We start from the raw sequence: 19,199 nt of genomic DNA, 5'->3' as shown, positions 1-19,199 counted from the left end.
ATTGAACCGGTGATAAGATCTGCACTTGATGGGTATAAAGTTTGCACATTTGCATATGGTTATACTGGAACTGGTAAAACCTGTACCATGGTAAGTTTTTTAATATAACATATTAACCCACCTTTTCTATTTAAATATGAAACTGAATTCAAGAGCTCACAACCATGAAACTCTGCCAATATTCAATTTAAGTCATTTTTGTATTCAAATCTGACACTAAATACCGAACTCGGTATTACGACACTACCAATTTTCAGTGCCATGATAATGATGTCCAGTCCATGCAGGCTGGTATATATCAAAGAGTAGCCATTTAGATATAAATTGGATATTTAGAAAAGCTGAAGGGGAACAGAAAATTGTACAATTTGACCTACAATCCAACATAGAACATCTCTAATTTTTATTCTAGAAAGTATAATGTGCATTAAATGACAGGAATCAAAGCCCCATAACCCTGAAACAGTGCCATGTGGAATTAAATCAATGTTTATCAAGGAGAAGAGAAATTGTGAATTTAGAAATCATCGATCCTGGTATGAAATTCATGTTTGTGGAGTAACACATTGTCACAACAATACAACTTCTTTTCCTTTTTACATTTCTTCTTTGTCATAGTTTTCTATTTTCATTTTTTTTATTATTGTATAAATTAATAATTCAAGTTTTCAAATTTCGTGAAACCATAACTCTTTATACATAATGTTTAAATATTAAGATCGAGTTACAACATGCAAATCCGTCTTTTAATAAAAATTTTAAACTTTCAAAAAGAAGTAAAGTAAATTTTAAAATGACTAACTATGTAAATTTCTTATTATTCAAAATATAAATTGGTCACAAATTCAATGTAATTTGTTCAGGAAAAAACAATGCAATATTTAAAAGATTAATAAAAAATGATAAAAGAATATGAAATTCATAACTTAATAAATTACAAGTAAATAAAAAAAAAGTTAATTCATTTTGTTGAAACCAACCTAATCTCTAATTTTAAGTAAAATTAGCAAACTTATTCGTAAAATAGTTATAATGTAGGATGTATCGCGTGTTTTCAAGAAGATTTATAAAAATATCTGAAGAGCAACCTCATATTATTATAGATTTGACTATAGTGGATAAAAATATTTTGTATTCTTGTTATAATTTCATATTATATTTTATTTGTATTCTTTTTCATTATTATAATAATCATTGTCAATATGTGACTTTTCTTCCATTTTCGTATAAAATAATTAATAATTTAATGCAAATGGGTGATTAGATTTTTAAGTTTTACCAAAACAAGTTAATAAATAACTTAACAAAACTCCTTTTAAAAATAGTGAGATTATGAAATAGTTTGAGTTTATTACACTCAAACTAATCTTACAAACTGCAAACAGTTTATTAAATAATTAAAAAATATAAACAAATTGTTTTTATATATTTTTATAATAAATCACAATACTTTTAAATTGATTTACGCCAATGTGATGATTTTTTAAAATATAACATAGAAATGTCTAATTTATTTTTTTTAATATATTTTTGTATAATAAAGAGTAACGAATCAACCATAACATCTTAGAATTATTACACATTTGGTAGATATAAAATTAATTCAAGCAGCTCTCATAAAAAAGGATATATTTTGATCACGAATACTTCATGGGAAATCTACATAGCATTCACTATTCATTGTTAGCTATTTGCATAAATTGTGTGACTGACATGTTTAGTGCATTTATTGTTTTTTTAATAGTGATAATCCATGCTATTATTTTTAATTCCAAGCAAGTCGATTAATATTTAGAATTATCTTGTACTCTTATAATTAAGTACATGTTTATATATTACGAATAACCTGTCAAAAATAAATGTTTTATCTAAACGCCGTATATTCTGCTGTAATTGATACATCTAACCCGCATATTTTACACTTTTTTTGCTGATAATATTTTACATTACTGTCATCAATTGCCTCATTTAAAGTTCTATCTCGAATTATACATAGAATTCATGAACCGTGCGGAAACAAAATACATATTCGTAATCAGAGTTCAATTCCATTCTTCACAAAATAAGTAAGAAAAAAAAATACAAATTAAGTTCCAAATCCATGAATGGCCTCAAATCACTTTGATCTTTGGAGGGTTGGTGCTAATAAGACTCGGGTAGACGAGAGTAAATAATTGTATTCATGTCTCATGACCTTGACATCAAACTAATTAAGATTCCAACTTGTGGCACAAATATGATCTATGATCTTAGTAAGCGTATATTAGTTTGTACTATAGATTAATATTTTTATTTTTAAATTTCAAACAGTTAATTTAAATCATTCAACATAATCTCCATATGAAAATATGCTCGTAAATTTACATTTTTTAGATTTTTTTTACTATTTTTTTAGATAGTTAAAAATAATTATTAATCTAAAGATTCCAGACCATTCACAAGTGAGATTTCTACCGATCTAAAAAAAAGTAAAAAAATCTAAAAGCATGTAAAATTTAGTCTTCAAGTACATTTTTATATGAATATTATGTTTAACAGTTTAGATTCACGGTTTGAACTTTAAAAACAAAGATATTTTTAAAAAAAAATTCTAATAATTAAAAGCATCAAATGGATTTCCGATTCATTTCAAGGATCTTGCCTCTGTTTCTTTATTTTATTTTATTTTTTTTAATTTGGCAGTGGGTGCCAAGAGGCCTCTTGCCTGCTTCTCTCTCTATCCAAAAGAAAAAAATCTTGACAGGTCTCAGTCAGGTCTTTCTCCCCCTCCATTATCTGCACGGATTAGAGAGTTGTTGCACTTGTGTATATATATTCTTAAGGAAATAAAATAACATTTATATCATTAAAGTTGTGCAAGGCTCTATAACACTAACATTCCTTGGCTTAATATGGTAATTAGCATCTTTATAGGTCAAAAGTTTACAAAATGAGCAAGATGGGGGAGGAAGGAATGATATTTGACCACACACAACCGACCCACCAGAAGCTACCACATGGGTGCCATAATTATTATAAAATATTATCCATTTTTCCTTTCACACTTTGAAAGATCCATCAAATTAATTTAGAATTTCACCTCTACATTCAATAAAGGTGGGGGTAGTTAAATGCATTGGTGAACAAGTCTGTAGTATTTGGATTAATGTAGGAAATGATATTTTTTTTTTAAAAGTTGAATTTGCATTATAAGTGGAGAATAATTAAAGTTTAACATGAAATATTATTGTAAGCCAATATATAAAGCCACTAAATATTACATAGGAGTATTAGGGAATCATAACTATTAATTAATAGGTCAAGACTTATACATAAATAACATTTAATGTTATAATTGAGCAGAATTAAGGTGTTTTTAAGCTCACCAAGTCTTTTAGTGAGCTAAACTCCAAAATCTATTAAAATGACTTCAAACGATAAATTTAAATTGTTGAAACCTATCTATTTCACCAGTGAAACATTGACATACAAGATTTATAAATTTTCGAATTAATTCAATATAACATCAAACGGTCGAACAATGATGAAAAATGAAAGCATTAAATTAATTTATAAACTATTTTTTACACTTGACTTGATGCTAAATTAATTTAAAATTATAATTTTTTTGTATATATATCAGGGTTCTAAATAGCAGCGCTATAGTGTTGCTATAGCATTTTCGGATCATAAAAGCTATGGCGCTATCGGCACCATAGCACGCTATAGGGGCATTATATGATAGCGCCATAGCACGCTATAGCGGCATAATATGGCAATAGCATTATTTTTTCGACTGTTCCGCTATGACACAATAAACACTATTTAAACTTTTGATATATGTGCATTACTCATGAAGTAATTAGTTTTAACGATTTGAATTTGTCATTTGATACTAATGCAATCGGTTTTGGTCCTTTTGGAATTAGGCTCACCAAATAATTTGATGAGCTTAAGAACATTCTGGTTTCACTTTAAATGATTTATTAATAGAGGTGACTTTGATGCTAACATTATAGTGTTCTTATGTGGCGGATACTAATTTTAGACGGCAATCTAAATTAGGGAGCAATTAATTAGTAGCACAGTTGTTAGGAATTCATATTTTGCTCTTAATGGTTACCCCACAATTAAATACGTGTTTTTATAGGAAGAGACTTCATTTCATGGTGTAATGTTCCTCACATATTATGTTTAATTTCTAAAATAATAAAAGTGAAGTTGGTAAATCTTTGTAATTAATGTTCTGATACTAAAATCTTGGGGCTTATGTTGTGTGCACGTGTCTCTAATATCTATTTAAGTGTTTGGCATAATTTAATAAGAAATCGAAGCTTTAGAGATGATTCAATTGGCGGATCGCAATCAGAAAAAACAAGATATAAAGTTCACATGCATTGCTGGACCGCGCGCTGCATGCAAAGCAGTTGTACAATTATTGTAGAACGATTACAGATGATCGTTAATTGTTTTTTTTTAAAGAAAAAGAATTATGGAGGTCAATCCGTCAGATTCCATTGATTGATAAAGACACAAAAAGTGTCAGTTTGTTACAAAATTAAAATAAAATAAATAGAAAAAAAGAAAAAGAAAAGAGATTAAAGATACACATTTTGTAGTGCTCCTCTGTCAGTCTGTCTAATGTTGAATCACATGGAAATCTCCTGTTTAATTTCTATAACCAGCAGGATCATCGGTTTGTCCTTGTCAGTGAAGACTCTTCTACACCCATCTCTTCAGATGACGAAACAGAGCGCCACCTACATTTGTTTGATCACCTTTTCCCCTTTCTGCAACAATAATATGTTCTGGTAATTTCCATCTACAAACTTCTTATTTTGTCCCAGGAACGAGGATGTAGCAGCCATGGCTTGGCCTGACCGCTATGGATGATCGTTAATTGTAGGTGACGGAATGTAGGGAGTTATGTATGAGTTCGTATTCTCTGCATTAACTAAGATTTTAGAATTGGGAATAGGTACAAAAATTGAACTGAAAAGTACTATTCTTGTGGGAAAAAAAATTCAGTTGAAAAGTATTGTTCACTGATATTAAAGGACTCCGTATTATAGATGTCAAAACATTGGTTGGATTGGCTTGAATTCTAATTGTATAGTTCAGAAATTAAGTCAAATGATACAAAAAAATACAGATTCATCATGTATGATGTGCTTTTCAATGAATTTTAATTTGACGATTTTAAACTAAGAGTGAGGATATGATAATATTATTATGGATCGATTTGTGCTATAATCTTTTTTTTTTTAATTTAAATAGTTGACCTGAACTGTTAAATTGATACTTGGAGATTAAATTTTATATTTATAAAATATTTTGTTATTATCTTTTTAGATAGGTAGAAAATCACTAAATTTTTATCATTCAAAAATTTTTAATTAAATGAATTTTTACCTTTCTATGGTATGTTTGGATGAGACCTCAGTACATTAAGGGTGCGTTATATGTAATGTCAGGTTAAGAACTTGAAGATTTGTTGGAATCTCTGAAGAATAATTAGAAGATATGTAATTACTTATATCTGCTGTGTTAATTAATAAGATAAAAATTTACAATTAATACAAAGAGAAAAAAAATCTCACAAGTTTTTGGACTCAATTATTGAGATTTCGATTCACTAAAAATAGACAAGGTCGTAGCCTATATAAAGAGAACCTTAACTTTATTATAAGGCATCCAATCAAACAACAAATGAATCAATGAAACTGTTATTCTCTTTATCAATTTATCTTGTTAGGAGTAGAAATAAAGTAAAATTTTAATTCAAATGTATTGAAAATATTTATCTTCTCAAGCCACCACCATAGGCCTGTTAACAACATGGAAAATTATAAAAACAAAATTCCTTGTTTTTAAAAAGTTCCATCAAGAAATATTATATACACATGCACACAATTGAAATATCAAAGGAAAAACAATATTTGCAAAATATTCTGAAATGTTAAAAACCTAGTTATGCTATAATAATAACTAAACAAATATCAAAAAACAATTGCACATTTGTAATTTTACGTCAAGGACAATATCATGACAAGATTTAGTTGTCCCTCCGATTTTTTTATTTATATTCAAAAAAATATATAAATTTAAAAAACTAACCAAACCGCTTGTTTTTTTCGAAAACTATCCAAACCGGAATTTTTTTTTCCTGTTTCAATACCAATTTCCGGAAATTGGATCCTAAATCCGGAATAATTTTTTCCGGATTTAGGATTTCTTTTTTTTCAGGAAATTTTTTTTTTCCGAAAATTTTTTTTTAGGAAATTTTTTTTCATTTTTCAGTTTTTATTTATAATTTATTTATTTTTTGTATTGAAGTATTACAAATATTTAATATATTTTTAAAAAAATAGATGGAATATTATATAATTTCATTTATTCGAAATACTGCTACAAATAATCCGGATCAACATTTTTCATGCCGGATTTTTTACGGGCATAAAAAAAATAATATAATATAATATATGTATATGTATATGTATATGTATATGTATATGTATATGTATATGTATATGTATATGTATATGTATATGTATATGTATATGTATATGTATATGTATATGTATATGTATATGTATATGTATATGTATATGTATATGTATATGTATATGTATATGTATATGTATATGTATATGTATATGTATATGTATATGTATATGTATATGTATATGTATATGTTAAAAAATTTATTCGACCCGAACCGTTCAACAAAAAATTTTATTCGATCCGAACCGTTCAAAAATCAGTGATTTTCTACCCATCTTAAAAAATAGTAAAAGTTTATCAAAAATTATAAAATTTCATCCCTGACCATATTTTAATATGGATATCATGTTGAACGGTTCGGATCGACAATTTAGACTTTGAATATGAAGAAAATGAAGATATAAAATATGAGGTATGATGAGGTATAAAAAAAATGAGGCATTGGAACCCTCGTTTAGTGCCTCAAAAATTCAGTTTAAGTTTTCGTTCAACGGTAGGCATTCAACGATTGGTATTTTCAAAGTTTTCAAAGTCCAAACAGTCGATCCAAACCGTTCAACATGATGGATATTTTAAAATGTGCTTGCAGATCAAATTTTACATTTTTCTAAATATTTTTACTATTTATTAAGATGGGTACAAAAATTCAATGGTCTGAATATAGCGATTTTGTTAAATACTTAATAAATAGTAAATAAATTCAAAAAATATAAAATTTGATATGCAAACACATTTTAACATATATATTATATTATATATACATATATATACATATATTAGATTATATATACATATATATACATATATTATATTATATATACATATACATATATTATATTATATATACCTATACATATACACTATGTTGCATGGATACGGATACGGGTATATCGTATCGGATACGATACGGATACGGCGATACGGTAATTTTAAAAAATCCCGGATACGATACGCCTATTAAATATATTATTTTTATTTTATTATTAATTTAATACTTTATTAAATTTCAAAAATCTCGGATGGGAGACTATACAATAAAGAAGTAATGTTAAATATTATACTAACTGGTTTCTAACAACAACCCGGAGTCGTTGTAGCGGTAATGATTGTTGGTGCTACATAGAAGGGGGCGCGTTCGATTCCCGCATGGAGCAAAAAAAGTGATTTTTAGCTCTTGGTGTATCGCGGTTCATAGGTCGACCGGTGCATGCGGTCCACGAGTTTGGTTCTGGTGCACTTTCCCCTTATCCTGCAGCGTATCCGGTTTAGCTGTGGCGTATCGGTGCTGTGTCAACACGTATCGATGACCGTATCCTCTGAGTAGAGATACGCCACGTAAGTCGATACGCCAGCTGGCGTATCCGATACGTATCGGTGCCGTATCGTTCCCGTATCCGATACGGATACGCCTGCTAATCCAACGTATCCGAGTAACATAGCATATACATATATTATATTATATTATATTAATTTTTCTTACGGCCATAAAAAATCCGGCATGAAAAATGTTGATCCGGATTATTTGTAGCAGTCTTTCGAATAAATCAAATTATATAGTATTCCATATATTTTTTTTAAAATATATTAAATATTTGTAATACTTCAATACAAAAAATAAATAAATTATAAATAAAAACTGAAAAATAAAAAAAAAATTCGGAAAAAAAAAATTTCCAAAAAAAATAAATAATAAATAATAATAAATCCTAAATCCGGAAAAAATTATTCCTGATTTAGGATCCAATTTCCGGAAAAAAAATTTCCGGAAATTTTATTTCCGGTTTGAGTAGTTTTCGAAAAAAACAAGCGGTTTGGTTAGTTTTTTAAATTTATATATTTTTTTAGATATAAATAAAAAAATCGGGTTGTCCCTTGTCATAAAATATATAAAGGCTTAATTTTTAAAATTTTACACAGACTATAAGCCGATTAATCGGACTTAACAATTCAAAACCACAAAATATGATTAATAGACCATTTTTAAGTCAGATTAATAGACCATTTTTAAGTCAGGGTTATATGTCTAACAAGTGCATCTCCGACACTTAACACTCTAATCTTCACTCTAAATTAAATATGAGATGGGTCCACTGTCAGAGGACTCACCGGCCATGCCCCTCTTCCTCTATAAAATCAACCATTAATTCCGCTGGGGTTACGCGCGCCATGCCCCTCAATAGATATAATATAGAATTCAGATCTAGTGAAGTAACTTAAATTTTTGGTTTTAGATCGGGATCATCTGATTCGAATTCGCGACAATTCATCCGAAGTGGAGTGCGCATATTTCGAGTAACAAATTGGAATTCCGAGACGATTTCGAGCGACGAATTCAAATCGAACAGTCTCGATCTAAAGTTGAGTTACTTTAGGGGATCCGGACCCATAAATATAGGGGCTCTCCTGTCTCATTCCATGTGCGCTTTATAGCCTTAGGCTAAAGAAGTAAAGGAGCGAGCAGGCATGTAGTGTACGTGCTTGAGGCGTCGGTTTTCAACTTTTCGATAAAATTCGGAATTTTGTCATATAATCTCTAATTTAAGAACAAAGTTATGATGTGCTCACTAAAATTCTATCGAATTTTTATAAGTTTAGAGCAGCAAAGTTCTAATTCTGTCAAAAAAATCAATCTTTTAGGTGTTTTATGTATTTATTTTTCATTATTTTTTTACCGCTTAATATTGTATTAAATGAATTAGAAACTTTAAACATTTTGTATGTACATACATCACTCATAAAGATTGATTTCAATAATTTAAATTTGTTCTTTAAAACTAATCCGATAAACTTTTGAAGCTGTACTCACCAACTCTGTTGATGAGCACATCACACTTTAACTTTGCTCATAATTTGACTTGTACGTGTTTTATTGCTGAAATGTGACACTTTGACACTTGTACTTACACAGTAATAGGTGTGTGTGTTAATAAATTAATAATGAATGAGGTTCTAACTTTGCTCATAATTTGACCTGTACGTGTTTTATTGCTGAAATGTGACACTTTGACACTTGCAGCAATGTGACACTTTGACACTTGTACTTACACAGTAATAGGTGTGTGTGTGTTAATAAATTAATAATGAATGAGGTTATATATATGCATAGTCCACGTTGGTCCCTACTTAGATAAAAAATTATAGAGATATTGATCCAAAAGTATGGATCAATGAGCGCTATGTATAGTACCATATGTCCATATCCCTACTCATTAATAATTATATAATTCTCATTTACTAAATATTTGACTCTCATTGTAAAAATTTATGTATCCGCCTATTATATAGTTCTATTAATTGCATATATAGATCACGATTTATTCTAGCATATAGTACGGATTTTACTGATTATTATTATTATATATAGGGTGGTTGTGCAATCTTAGAATACATTAATTACTTAATTTACCTAAACATATTGTTTAGAATCTTGTGATTTTTATGGCATAAATCAAAATAAACATAAGTATAAATACATAATATGGCCTTCATTGGTGCTTTAGCTGAGAAAGTATATATGTCAAGTTTAACACATGTACAAAGAGCATTAACATAATTCTGACATATACAGCGAAAGAAAAGAAGTTTTGCGTGTGTTGCCTTCCCTCCTCGGTCGATCTCTTCACCAGCAAATGCTTATATCAGAACTAAACTACATATTTATATACGCAATTTATAACCACCATTAATATATATCTAATTGGGTTGGTTAGTTTTGTACGAAATGATAAGTAACGTTGTTTGTTCTTAGATGTACTTAAGCTAATTGAGAATTAAACATGTTTAAAAATTTAGATTCATTCCACTGATTACTATATATTCTTTGAGGAGCATATTACCCCCTTCTAATTCCATAAAAACCTCCCGGTTTAGTTCTCCACGAAAATGTTTTCGGAAGCATACGTAGAATTATTCATTCCTCTGTTACTAGTTAATTAACTCTTAAATCACTTACATCTCTACTAGTTAAGTTAAATTCTAACTTGATTGCCATTATATTTTTACTGCATTGGTACAGTGTGGCACTTGCACCATGTGCTACGTACACATTTTGACTGAATGGCAGCAGGCTGAATGCATGTTAAGCATTTCTATTGTGCAACTTAGAAAGAGAAGGGGCTCCACATCAAATGGGTGAAGGAGCCAAGGAGGGAACTATCAACTGTTAATTATTTACGGGATCTAATTAACTTTTCTTTTTTTTTTCTTCTTTTTTTCTGTCTCGTTTGTCTTTATTTTTCTGTGGTTGGAAATTGAATGAATTTCAACATGTGTGGTATCTGGTATGCTACTGTAAACCTATTATTTGCACGGAACAAATATAGTTTCTGGCACATTTGTAAGACAAAAAATGTTTGGCACGAGTGGAGGAAGGTCTCAACTGATATTGCCTAACAAGTCTACAATGATAGGATGTTACGAAAAGTGACGCCTCAATATTTTGTAATTGAATAATTTCTTGAGTGAGGCTACTGGTCAAATTTATTCATAATATTAAAATAAATTAAATTAAAAAAATAACACTAATTTTTTGAAATTTTCAGAAATTAACATATTCTGTTATTTTTTTAATGATCCAGTAGAATGTTTAACGAGTTCGCTGGATTATCCAATAGAATCAACATTCACTCTTTATAAAAATATTATAATATTTTTTTTGTTTTTATATTTAAAATATTATCAAATGTTACGGTTTCGGTTTGAACGAACTGAATCAATATTTTAATAGGGAAATATATCTTAATATAAATGCCATCATGATTTTTTATTTTTATTCGTAAAAATATTGAACAGTTACGAATAGATTGAACGAATTGAATATAATTGCAGCTGAAGTTAAATTAAATTATAATTTCATCGAATTATTCAGTAGAGATATTATATTTAGAATTTTTCCGAAACTGATGTTATCTTTTATAATTTAATTTATTTTAATATTATTAATAAAAAATTCAGACTATTGGTAATATGCTTATATGCATATTTTTGGATCTATATTTCTATTTATTTTTAAATTTTAAATAGTCAATTTAAATTGTTTAACAAAATTTTCATATGAAAATGTACTTTTAGATCATTTTTTTTTTAACTTTTAACTATTTTTTTAAATATTTAGTTCCCAAACACATATTAATATGGAGAACAAGATGAACAGTTCGGATCAACCATTAGGATTTTAAAAACTCGAATATTGAGCCGTAGCACGGACCAACCCGTGATATGCATGGTACCATAGACTCACTCGCATACTATTAGTGTTTAATGGTAAAATTAAAGATAAATTAAGCAATAAATCGTTATTGAGAGTTTTACACCAAAACGAGAATGAAGAAATACTATAAAAAATTACAAAATTACAAAATTTAATTTTAATTTGAAAATTACAAAATTTAAATACTATAGAATTCAACTCTTCTCTCTTTCTCTCTTCAAAATTCAACTTTTTGTAACAAATAAACATGATTCGGTCACATGTCACCCCTCCTCTCACCTTTTGTGGACACACACTTAACAACCCGCGACCAAAGTTCATATACCTTCTTTCTTTCAAATTCCTTTTTTTCCCTTATTTGGAATTTTATTTTCCTGAGTCCTGACTAGAAGTTTCAAAATGAGCTGGATATCTCCATTTACAGTAACAATGGAGAAGAGGAAGTAGTCTCGGGTCACTTCAAAATCAAACTGGGGCCAACTCGATTTATGATTGCAGATGCTCTCCTTACTTCATAGTCCTTGCTCCATTATTTCTCGTGCTCTCTCCTTCCTTCTCCTCTTCTCTCTCTCTCTCTCGCCCCACCCCACCCACTCACTCACGCCCACACACAGAAAAAAGAATCTAATAATAGAGCAAAAGAAAGTATCTTGAAAATGATCAGCTTCAAGAGCAGCAGCAACAGCAGTAGTTATGGGGCACACAGTGGAGCTAGTAATAGTAGTAGTAGCACCTATAGCAAAGAAACAAGCACAACAAGTAAAAGCTCATATGAAAAGGAGAACTCAAATTCTTTCAATCTAAGAAATCTCTCAAAAATGATGCTTCCTCCTCTCGGAGTCTCAAGACAGTCTGATTTGACCTGCTCAAAGCTGGTCATTTCACCAATGAGCTCCAGATACAGGTTACAATTTTGCTCAAATTTATTCCAAGTAATGAACATTTATATTTGCATTTAAATATATTTGATTAAGGTTAAATCCTTTTCTGAGTATGTGTGGTCTGGTTGTGATTGCATTTGATGGTGGAGACGGTACAACCAGGGGAGGGCAATAGAAGAAGCAAGTAGAACTATTATACTCATATTAGAACTCTTTTGGTTAATTAAACTTTTGAAAATGACAACAATCAATTAATGATTGCTTAATTTTAAATTTCAACACATATTGCTTAATCTTTCTTTAATTTACGTACTTTGGCTAATTTTTTTTTCATTTTTCTTGGAAATATAACAAGCTAGAAAAAAATACAGATCTTGCTACATTATTAAACCGTTATTTTGTCTATTTGTTCATGAATTTTAGGTGTTGGGAGACATTTATGGTGATACTAGTTTTCTACTCGGCATGGGTATATCCTTTTGAGGTGGCTTTCATGAATTCTGCCCCAAAAGGAGGCCTCTTCATAACTGACAATATAGTCAATTTATTTTTCGGCATTGATATTTTTTTAACATTTTTTGTGGCGTATATCGACTCAAGGACCCAATTACTTGTTCGAGATCAAAGGAAGATTGCTATTAGGTAATATATGTTTTTCTCTAGATCTCTCTGTATACGGATTGATCATTTGATCCCCTATTATATGTATTAGGCCAAAGAGAATTTGTGCTTGCAGAAATAACAAAATATAAAGGACAAAAATGCAACTTTCCAACCTTTAGGAGTAGCAATTATGAACAGCAAACATCTTAATCAGTTCTAACATTATTAGATATTTAGATCTGTTATTTTCAAAGAGAATTATAGGTGAGACTGTTGTATAATAATTCACAAAGGTAGCTTGTCTCCTTTAAGTTGTTTAAGTATCTTATCAAGCCAATATGACTAGCTAGATAATTCATTGGAAGCTACTAAATGATTTCTTATTAAATAAACTAAAAATGGATGCCCGTGCTTGATGCACGTGTTTCTCATTTACAAGCATGATTAATATTTGACTGGAGACTACTGTTATAAATGTAACAATTCTACTGGGACCTACATGTTTATTTATTGTCTGATTCTGTGAGCCAAGCAATATTTGGTCCCACATTAATTACATGAATTTGTGGTTGACGTAAGATTGGATTTGGTTTAGTAAGTAGGGAATCAGGGATGATATGCTATGCTTGAAAATGACAAGTATATATATCAATATCTTAATAAATGCTGGTACTTGTACAGAGTTGGACACATATAAGACATGATGCAGATAATGTTATGTCATGTATGATCATTAATATGAACAATATCAGATTGAATTTTGATTTCTGAAGTGTACATTTTCTTTCTTGATCACAGATACCTGTCAACATGGTTCATAATGGATGTGGCATCAACAATACCATTGCAAGGTTTAGAGTACCTTATGACCAGACAAGTAAAAGAAACTATCTCCTACAGTGTTTTGGGGGTATTAAGGCTCTGGCGTTTAAGAAAAGTCAAGGTCTTTTTCACAAGGTAATAAACTATAGTTGCTGTAAGTGATCACTGGACTTAACATGTAAGTCCATTTTTAAAGAATTTTTTTTATTTTTTTGGAATATAGGCTGGAGAAAGATATCAGGTTCAGCTATTTCTGGATAAGATGTGCTAGACTCCTCTTTGTAAGTTTTTTGGAGGATTTATTTATAAACTACACAAAGTTTATTCTAAAAGTGTTATCTGAACTTTTACTCTTCTTCTCAAATAATAACATAATATAATTTATAACCACTGCAAAGAGTTTAGGCACTCTAGAGGCATTTCATTTTGCTGTAATTATTTTATTTTACAAAGATTCCAATGCCACGTAAAAATTTATTGTTTTTTGGAGTTTATAAACTAGATCAAGATATCAACAAATGAACAATTAAAATTAATCTATTATAATACACTAGATTTGTTCATTTATGAACATTTGATCTACTATTAAACGAACTCTCAAATGTTCATTAAAACTTGTGACATCAGAACGCTCGTCCCTTTTTTGCTCTCAACTTTTTGTGCATTTCTTATTTGCATGGAGCAGTAGTTATCGGGACCTTTCAATCTTTCTTAAACCGAAATAACGATCGAGACATAGAAATTATTGGTATTCTTAATTCTTTCTTTCATGTTGTTTTTTGTTGTAACGTTTTTGGAATTATTGAATTTTTCTTTGCATTTGTAGGTAACTCTTTTTCTAGTGCATTGTGCGGGGTGCTCTTACTATTTACTTGCTGAGAGCTATCCACACCAGAATAAAACTTGGATAGGTGCTGTCATACCAAACTTTCAAAAAGCAAGCCTATGGATCCGCTATATCGCATCCATCTATTGGTCTATCACTACAATGACAACCGTTGGATACGGAGATATGCATGCAGAGAATACACGAGAAATGATATTTAATATATTTTATATGCTCTTCAATTTGAGTCTTACTGCATATTTGATTGGTAACATGACCAATTTAGTTGTTGAGGGGACCCGGCGCACCATGGAATTTGTAAGTGAAAGAAATTAAAAATGCTGAATTTCTCAATTTTTCTGTTACAAAATCACTCTATATGATTTAATGTTACTAAATTAAGTAATTGATTCTTAAAATTGAGTATTTGATGTATTAAACAAGGGTTGGCAAGCAAAGGGCAAACAGGTATGCTATAACAGCTGTCTATGGAGAACTAGGGCAAACAAAGAACCAAAGTAGCAGGAATTTAAATATCAGCACAAATCTAATTATTATACTTCAGAATTTAGATGAAAGCTAATTATATCATTATTTGTTGTTCATCCACTCGTACATTAGATGTTAATATTGGAATTAGAAGATATGATTATAATAATTAGGACAATATGTTGCACTATTTGATTTTTCGTATAATTTACAGCGAAATAGCATACAAGCAGCTTCAAATTTTGTGAGCCGGAATCGGTTACCCCCTCGGTTGCAGCAGCAGATTTTGGCTTACATGTGCCTTAAGTTTAGAGCAGATAGCCTCAATCAGCAACAATTAATGGATCAATTACCTAAATCAATATGCAAGAGCATTTCTGAGCAACTATTTGTACCTGTTGTAATGGATGTCTACCTCTTCAAAGGTGTATCTAAGGATTTCCTTCTTACCCTTGTAAGATTATTTCCATCTATTAAGTTGATTGGCACCAAAAAAATCAACTTCATGATCCTAATTTGTAATAGTTGAATTAAAATGTTATACCTACATGGTTAACAAATGTACAGATATGCATTATCTTAAATTTGCAGTCATAATATTAAGAACTCCCATTTTTTTTTTTTTGGTTTTGATGCTCTAGGTAACTAAAATGAAACCAGAATATATACCACCAAAGGAAGAGGTGATAATGCAGAATGAGGCACCTGATGACATATACGTAGTAGTATCAGGAGATGTCGAACTAATACATTGCAGTGATGAAGAGGGGGAAAAGGTGATGGGAACTTTGACAACGGGTGATATATTTGGAGAAGCAAGTGCTCTCTCTGACCAGCCTCAGAGCTTCACATTTCGTTCGAAAACAATATGCCAACTCCTGAGGCTGAAACAGAGCAAACTTAAAGAGGCCATGAGAAGCAAACAAGATGACAGTATAATAATTATGAAAAACTTTCTCAAGGTACTTCTCCAGTTCTTCCTCTTTAAATTCTTACTAATACATTGTTCTGAAATTACATCTGTAAATTTCCATGTTCAAAAGAGTATGTTGAGTGATGAAATTACATCAGTTAATTAATTACATCAAAAAGTCCCAAAAGGTGCATTTTTCAGGATAAAGAACAATGATTAGCTGTTATTAGCTTATTAAGTACACTTTCAGTTTGAATTTTCTGATATTTTTCTTTTAATTGAGTTTTAGCGGCAAATAGATTTTAAAGATGTAAGCATAGAGGATTTGGTTGGAGAAAATGAAGTGTGTGATGAGGCCAACATTCCTTGCAATCTCTTGACTGTTACTGCAACTGGAAATAGTGCGTTTTTGGAGGATCTTCTAAAAGTCGGTATGGATCCGGATATCAGCGATTCAAAAGGAAGAACTCCACTGGTATATGACCCAGTTTCAAGTTTATCAAACTTAAACCGACATGCATGCTTGCATCATAAAATATCTCATTTTTGTAATTCTTTTCATGAAACAGCACATAGCGGCATTAAAGGGATATGAAAACTGTGTTATGGTGCTTCTTAAGCATGCTTGCAGCGTTAACATTCAAGGTACGCATTTTCCATAATTGGTTGTACCAGTGGTAGTTAACTGTTCCAAGTAGGAAAAAAAAAAAGTTCATGGAAGGAAAATTTTTAACATCACTTTACCGAGTACCAAGTGCCAAGCAAACCAAGGACGCCCATAATTTGGAAAAAAAAAATTGTTTTTCAAAACAATAAATTCCAAAATTAACACTTCAGAAAACTGAACTGAAGATTGCATTGTTTTTTGGAAACACAAAATTGGTACAAATTCAAAACATAGAAACCAAGGCCATTGCCTTGAAAAATAGCCCAGGATTCTGAAGGATTATGTAGAATTTTGGGTTGCATTTTGGAAAAATGGCCCAGATATAAAACCAGTGTTTTTCGAAAATGGGTTTGGTATTCTTGGTTGCTTTTTTTATTCAATTTCCAATGTGTTAATTTAGCAAATTAGTGTCTCCAAACAGAAAATATTTTTCCCTTAATCTGTATAGTGTTGGTACATAATACAATTACACAATGTGGAATCTCTTTACGGTATAAATAAATTAAGCTCGCAATTTCTTATGCAAGGTTATATGTAATTATGTTCATCAACTTTGAGCAAACTTTGGAATGATGTTATCTCTGAATACAGATAATAATGGAAATACTCCTCTATGGTTAGCCATAACCTCAAAGCATCACAAAATTTTCAACATATTGTATCATTTTGAACGTGTATCAAATCCATGTGTAACCGGGGATCTCCTCTGCCTGGCAACAAAAAGAAATGATCTCGAAACATTGAAGGACCTCTTAAAGCATGGATTAGAAATTGATTCAGTAAACCACAAGGGATTAACCGCATTACGCGTGGCATTGACCGAAGACAATGTAGAAATGGTTAAGTTCTTGGTTATGAATGGTGCTAACATAGAAAAAGCAAATTTAAGAAAATGGAAATCACAAAATATAACTTGGGAAGAAATGGAGAAGATGGTACAAAAGAGGGAGGTTGGTTATTCAATTTCAATACATGAAGCGCCACAAGAAATTCAGAATTTGAAGGATAAGAATACAAAGGATGTAGTTCGTGCAAGAGTTAGCATTTATAAGGGACATCCTTTTCTGAGAAAACCAGAGGCTGGTAAACTCATTAGTTTGCCAAGAACAATGGAAGAGCTCAGAGTTATAATTGGTGCGTAAAAAAATATTGAGACACTTTCTTCTTCATGTTGGAAATCTAAGTTTAAACCTTGCACTCTAATATTCAAATTAACCTCATTTTTCTTCTTTTCTAAATTGATAGGAGAGAAACTGAGGATCGATGCAACTGATACAGTTTTAATGAATCAAGAAGGGGCAGAAATTGATTCAATTGAAGTAATAAGAGACAACGATAAACTGTTTATAGTCACAAAGGAAGTTGGTGAGATCAATGGAGCTGGCGGCAACATTTTATAATTTATAATAAGTCAGCGCTTCAATTACCTTCAAGAATGAATAAACATTATTTTGAATTTCTGGAAAACAATATTATTTTCAGAAAGGAAATTTGTATATATGTAGGCTTTCAATTTTACACAAGTATTCCTGTTTTTTGTTTGTAGAAGAAGAGTGTTGCTCTTTGATTCTTTGGAGATTTAAAGTAAAAAAATTGTACACCTCTGAGTAGGGGTGAAAATGGATCGGATAGTGGTAAAACCATATCCGTATCCATTTTTTTTTTTATACATATACAAATTGGATATTAGACGAATTCATACAGATACGGATTGGATATCGGATATCCGTAGATATATACATGAGGGATCCACTTACAACAATTCAGTTTTGTAATTTTAAAAGTTCAAACAGTCGATCCAAACGTTCAACATGATATCTATATTAAAATGTTCTTGGACATAAAATTTTTTTATTTTTTTGAATTTTTTTACTATTTACTAAGTATTTTACAAAACTGTTATTTTAGGAAACTAAAAACAGTCATTTGTAAAATACTTAGTAAATAATAAAAAAAATTCAAAAAAAATATAAAATTGTATGTCCAAGCACATTTTAATATAGATACCATGTTGAACATTTTGGATCGACTGTTTGGACTTTTAAAATTTCAAAACCGAATTGTTGTAAGATGTTGTAATTTTCAAATGTTATAAGTGGATCTCTCTAAAATATATGGTATATATTTACTATTCAGATACGGATAATTAAAATTCCAAACCATATCCGCACGGATATTCGAATATCGGATATATGTATTTAATTTTCGAATACGGATCCGGATTCAGTCGGATAATATCCGATCCGTTTTCACCCCTACCTCTGAGTGAATCACTTTTTTTTCAATGGTGTTCTCTGATGCGTTAC

General features: G+C 30.2%; 1 protein-coding gene across 1 annotated transcript; it reads left to right on the top strand.

Moving 5' to 3' along the window:
• Positions 1-12,189: 12,189 nt before the first annotated feature.
• Positions 12,190-18,416, top strand: KT2/3 (potassium transport 2/3). The gene is made up of 11 exons (XM_078325846.1): positions 12,190-12,596; positions 12,997-13,215; positions 13,975-14,133; positions 14,222-14,279; positions 14,825-15,142; positions 15,528-15,767; positions 15,955-16,275; positions 16,516-16,701; positions 16,796-16,871; positions 17,485-18,027; positions 18,139-18,416. Exons 1-11 carry the CDS (start codon positions 12,349-12,351, stop codon positions 18,291-18,293), a joined length of 2,523 nt encoding a protein of 840 aa, XP_078181972.1. The 5' UTR covers positions 12,190-12,348; the 3' UTR covers positions 18,294-18,416.
• Positions 18,417-19,199: the final 783 nt, after the last annotated feature.

The sequence above is a fragment of the Carex rostrata genome, chromosome 24 (genome assembly GCF_964058835.1).
Source record: "Carex rostrata chromosome 24, lpCarRost1.2, whole genome shotgun sequence".
Classification (NCBI taxonomy): Eukaryota; Viridiplantae; Streptophyta; class Magnoliopsida; order Poales; family Cyperaceae; genus Carex; species Carex rostrata.
Note: the sequence above shows the minus strand (reverse complement) of the source record. Positions and strands in the feature narration are given on the sequence as shown.

What these genes read in the sequence shown, in the direction of transcription:
- KT2/3 (XM_078325846.1), top strand. Translation starts at nt 12,349, where the DNA reads ATGATCAGCTTCAAGAGCAGCAGCAACAGCAGTAGTTATGGGGCACAC. An exon ending in CAAAAGGAAGAACTCCACTG is followed by an intron (nt 16,702 to 16,795) that starts GTATATGACCCA and finishes TTCATGAAACAG; the next exon opens with CACATAGCGGCATTAAAGGG. An exon ending in TTGCAGCGTTAACATTCAAG is followed by an intron (nt 16,872 to 17,484) that starts GTACGCATTTTC and finishes CTCTGAATACAG; the next exon opens with ATAATAATGGAAATACTCCT.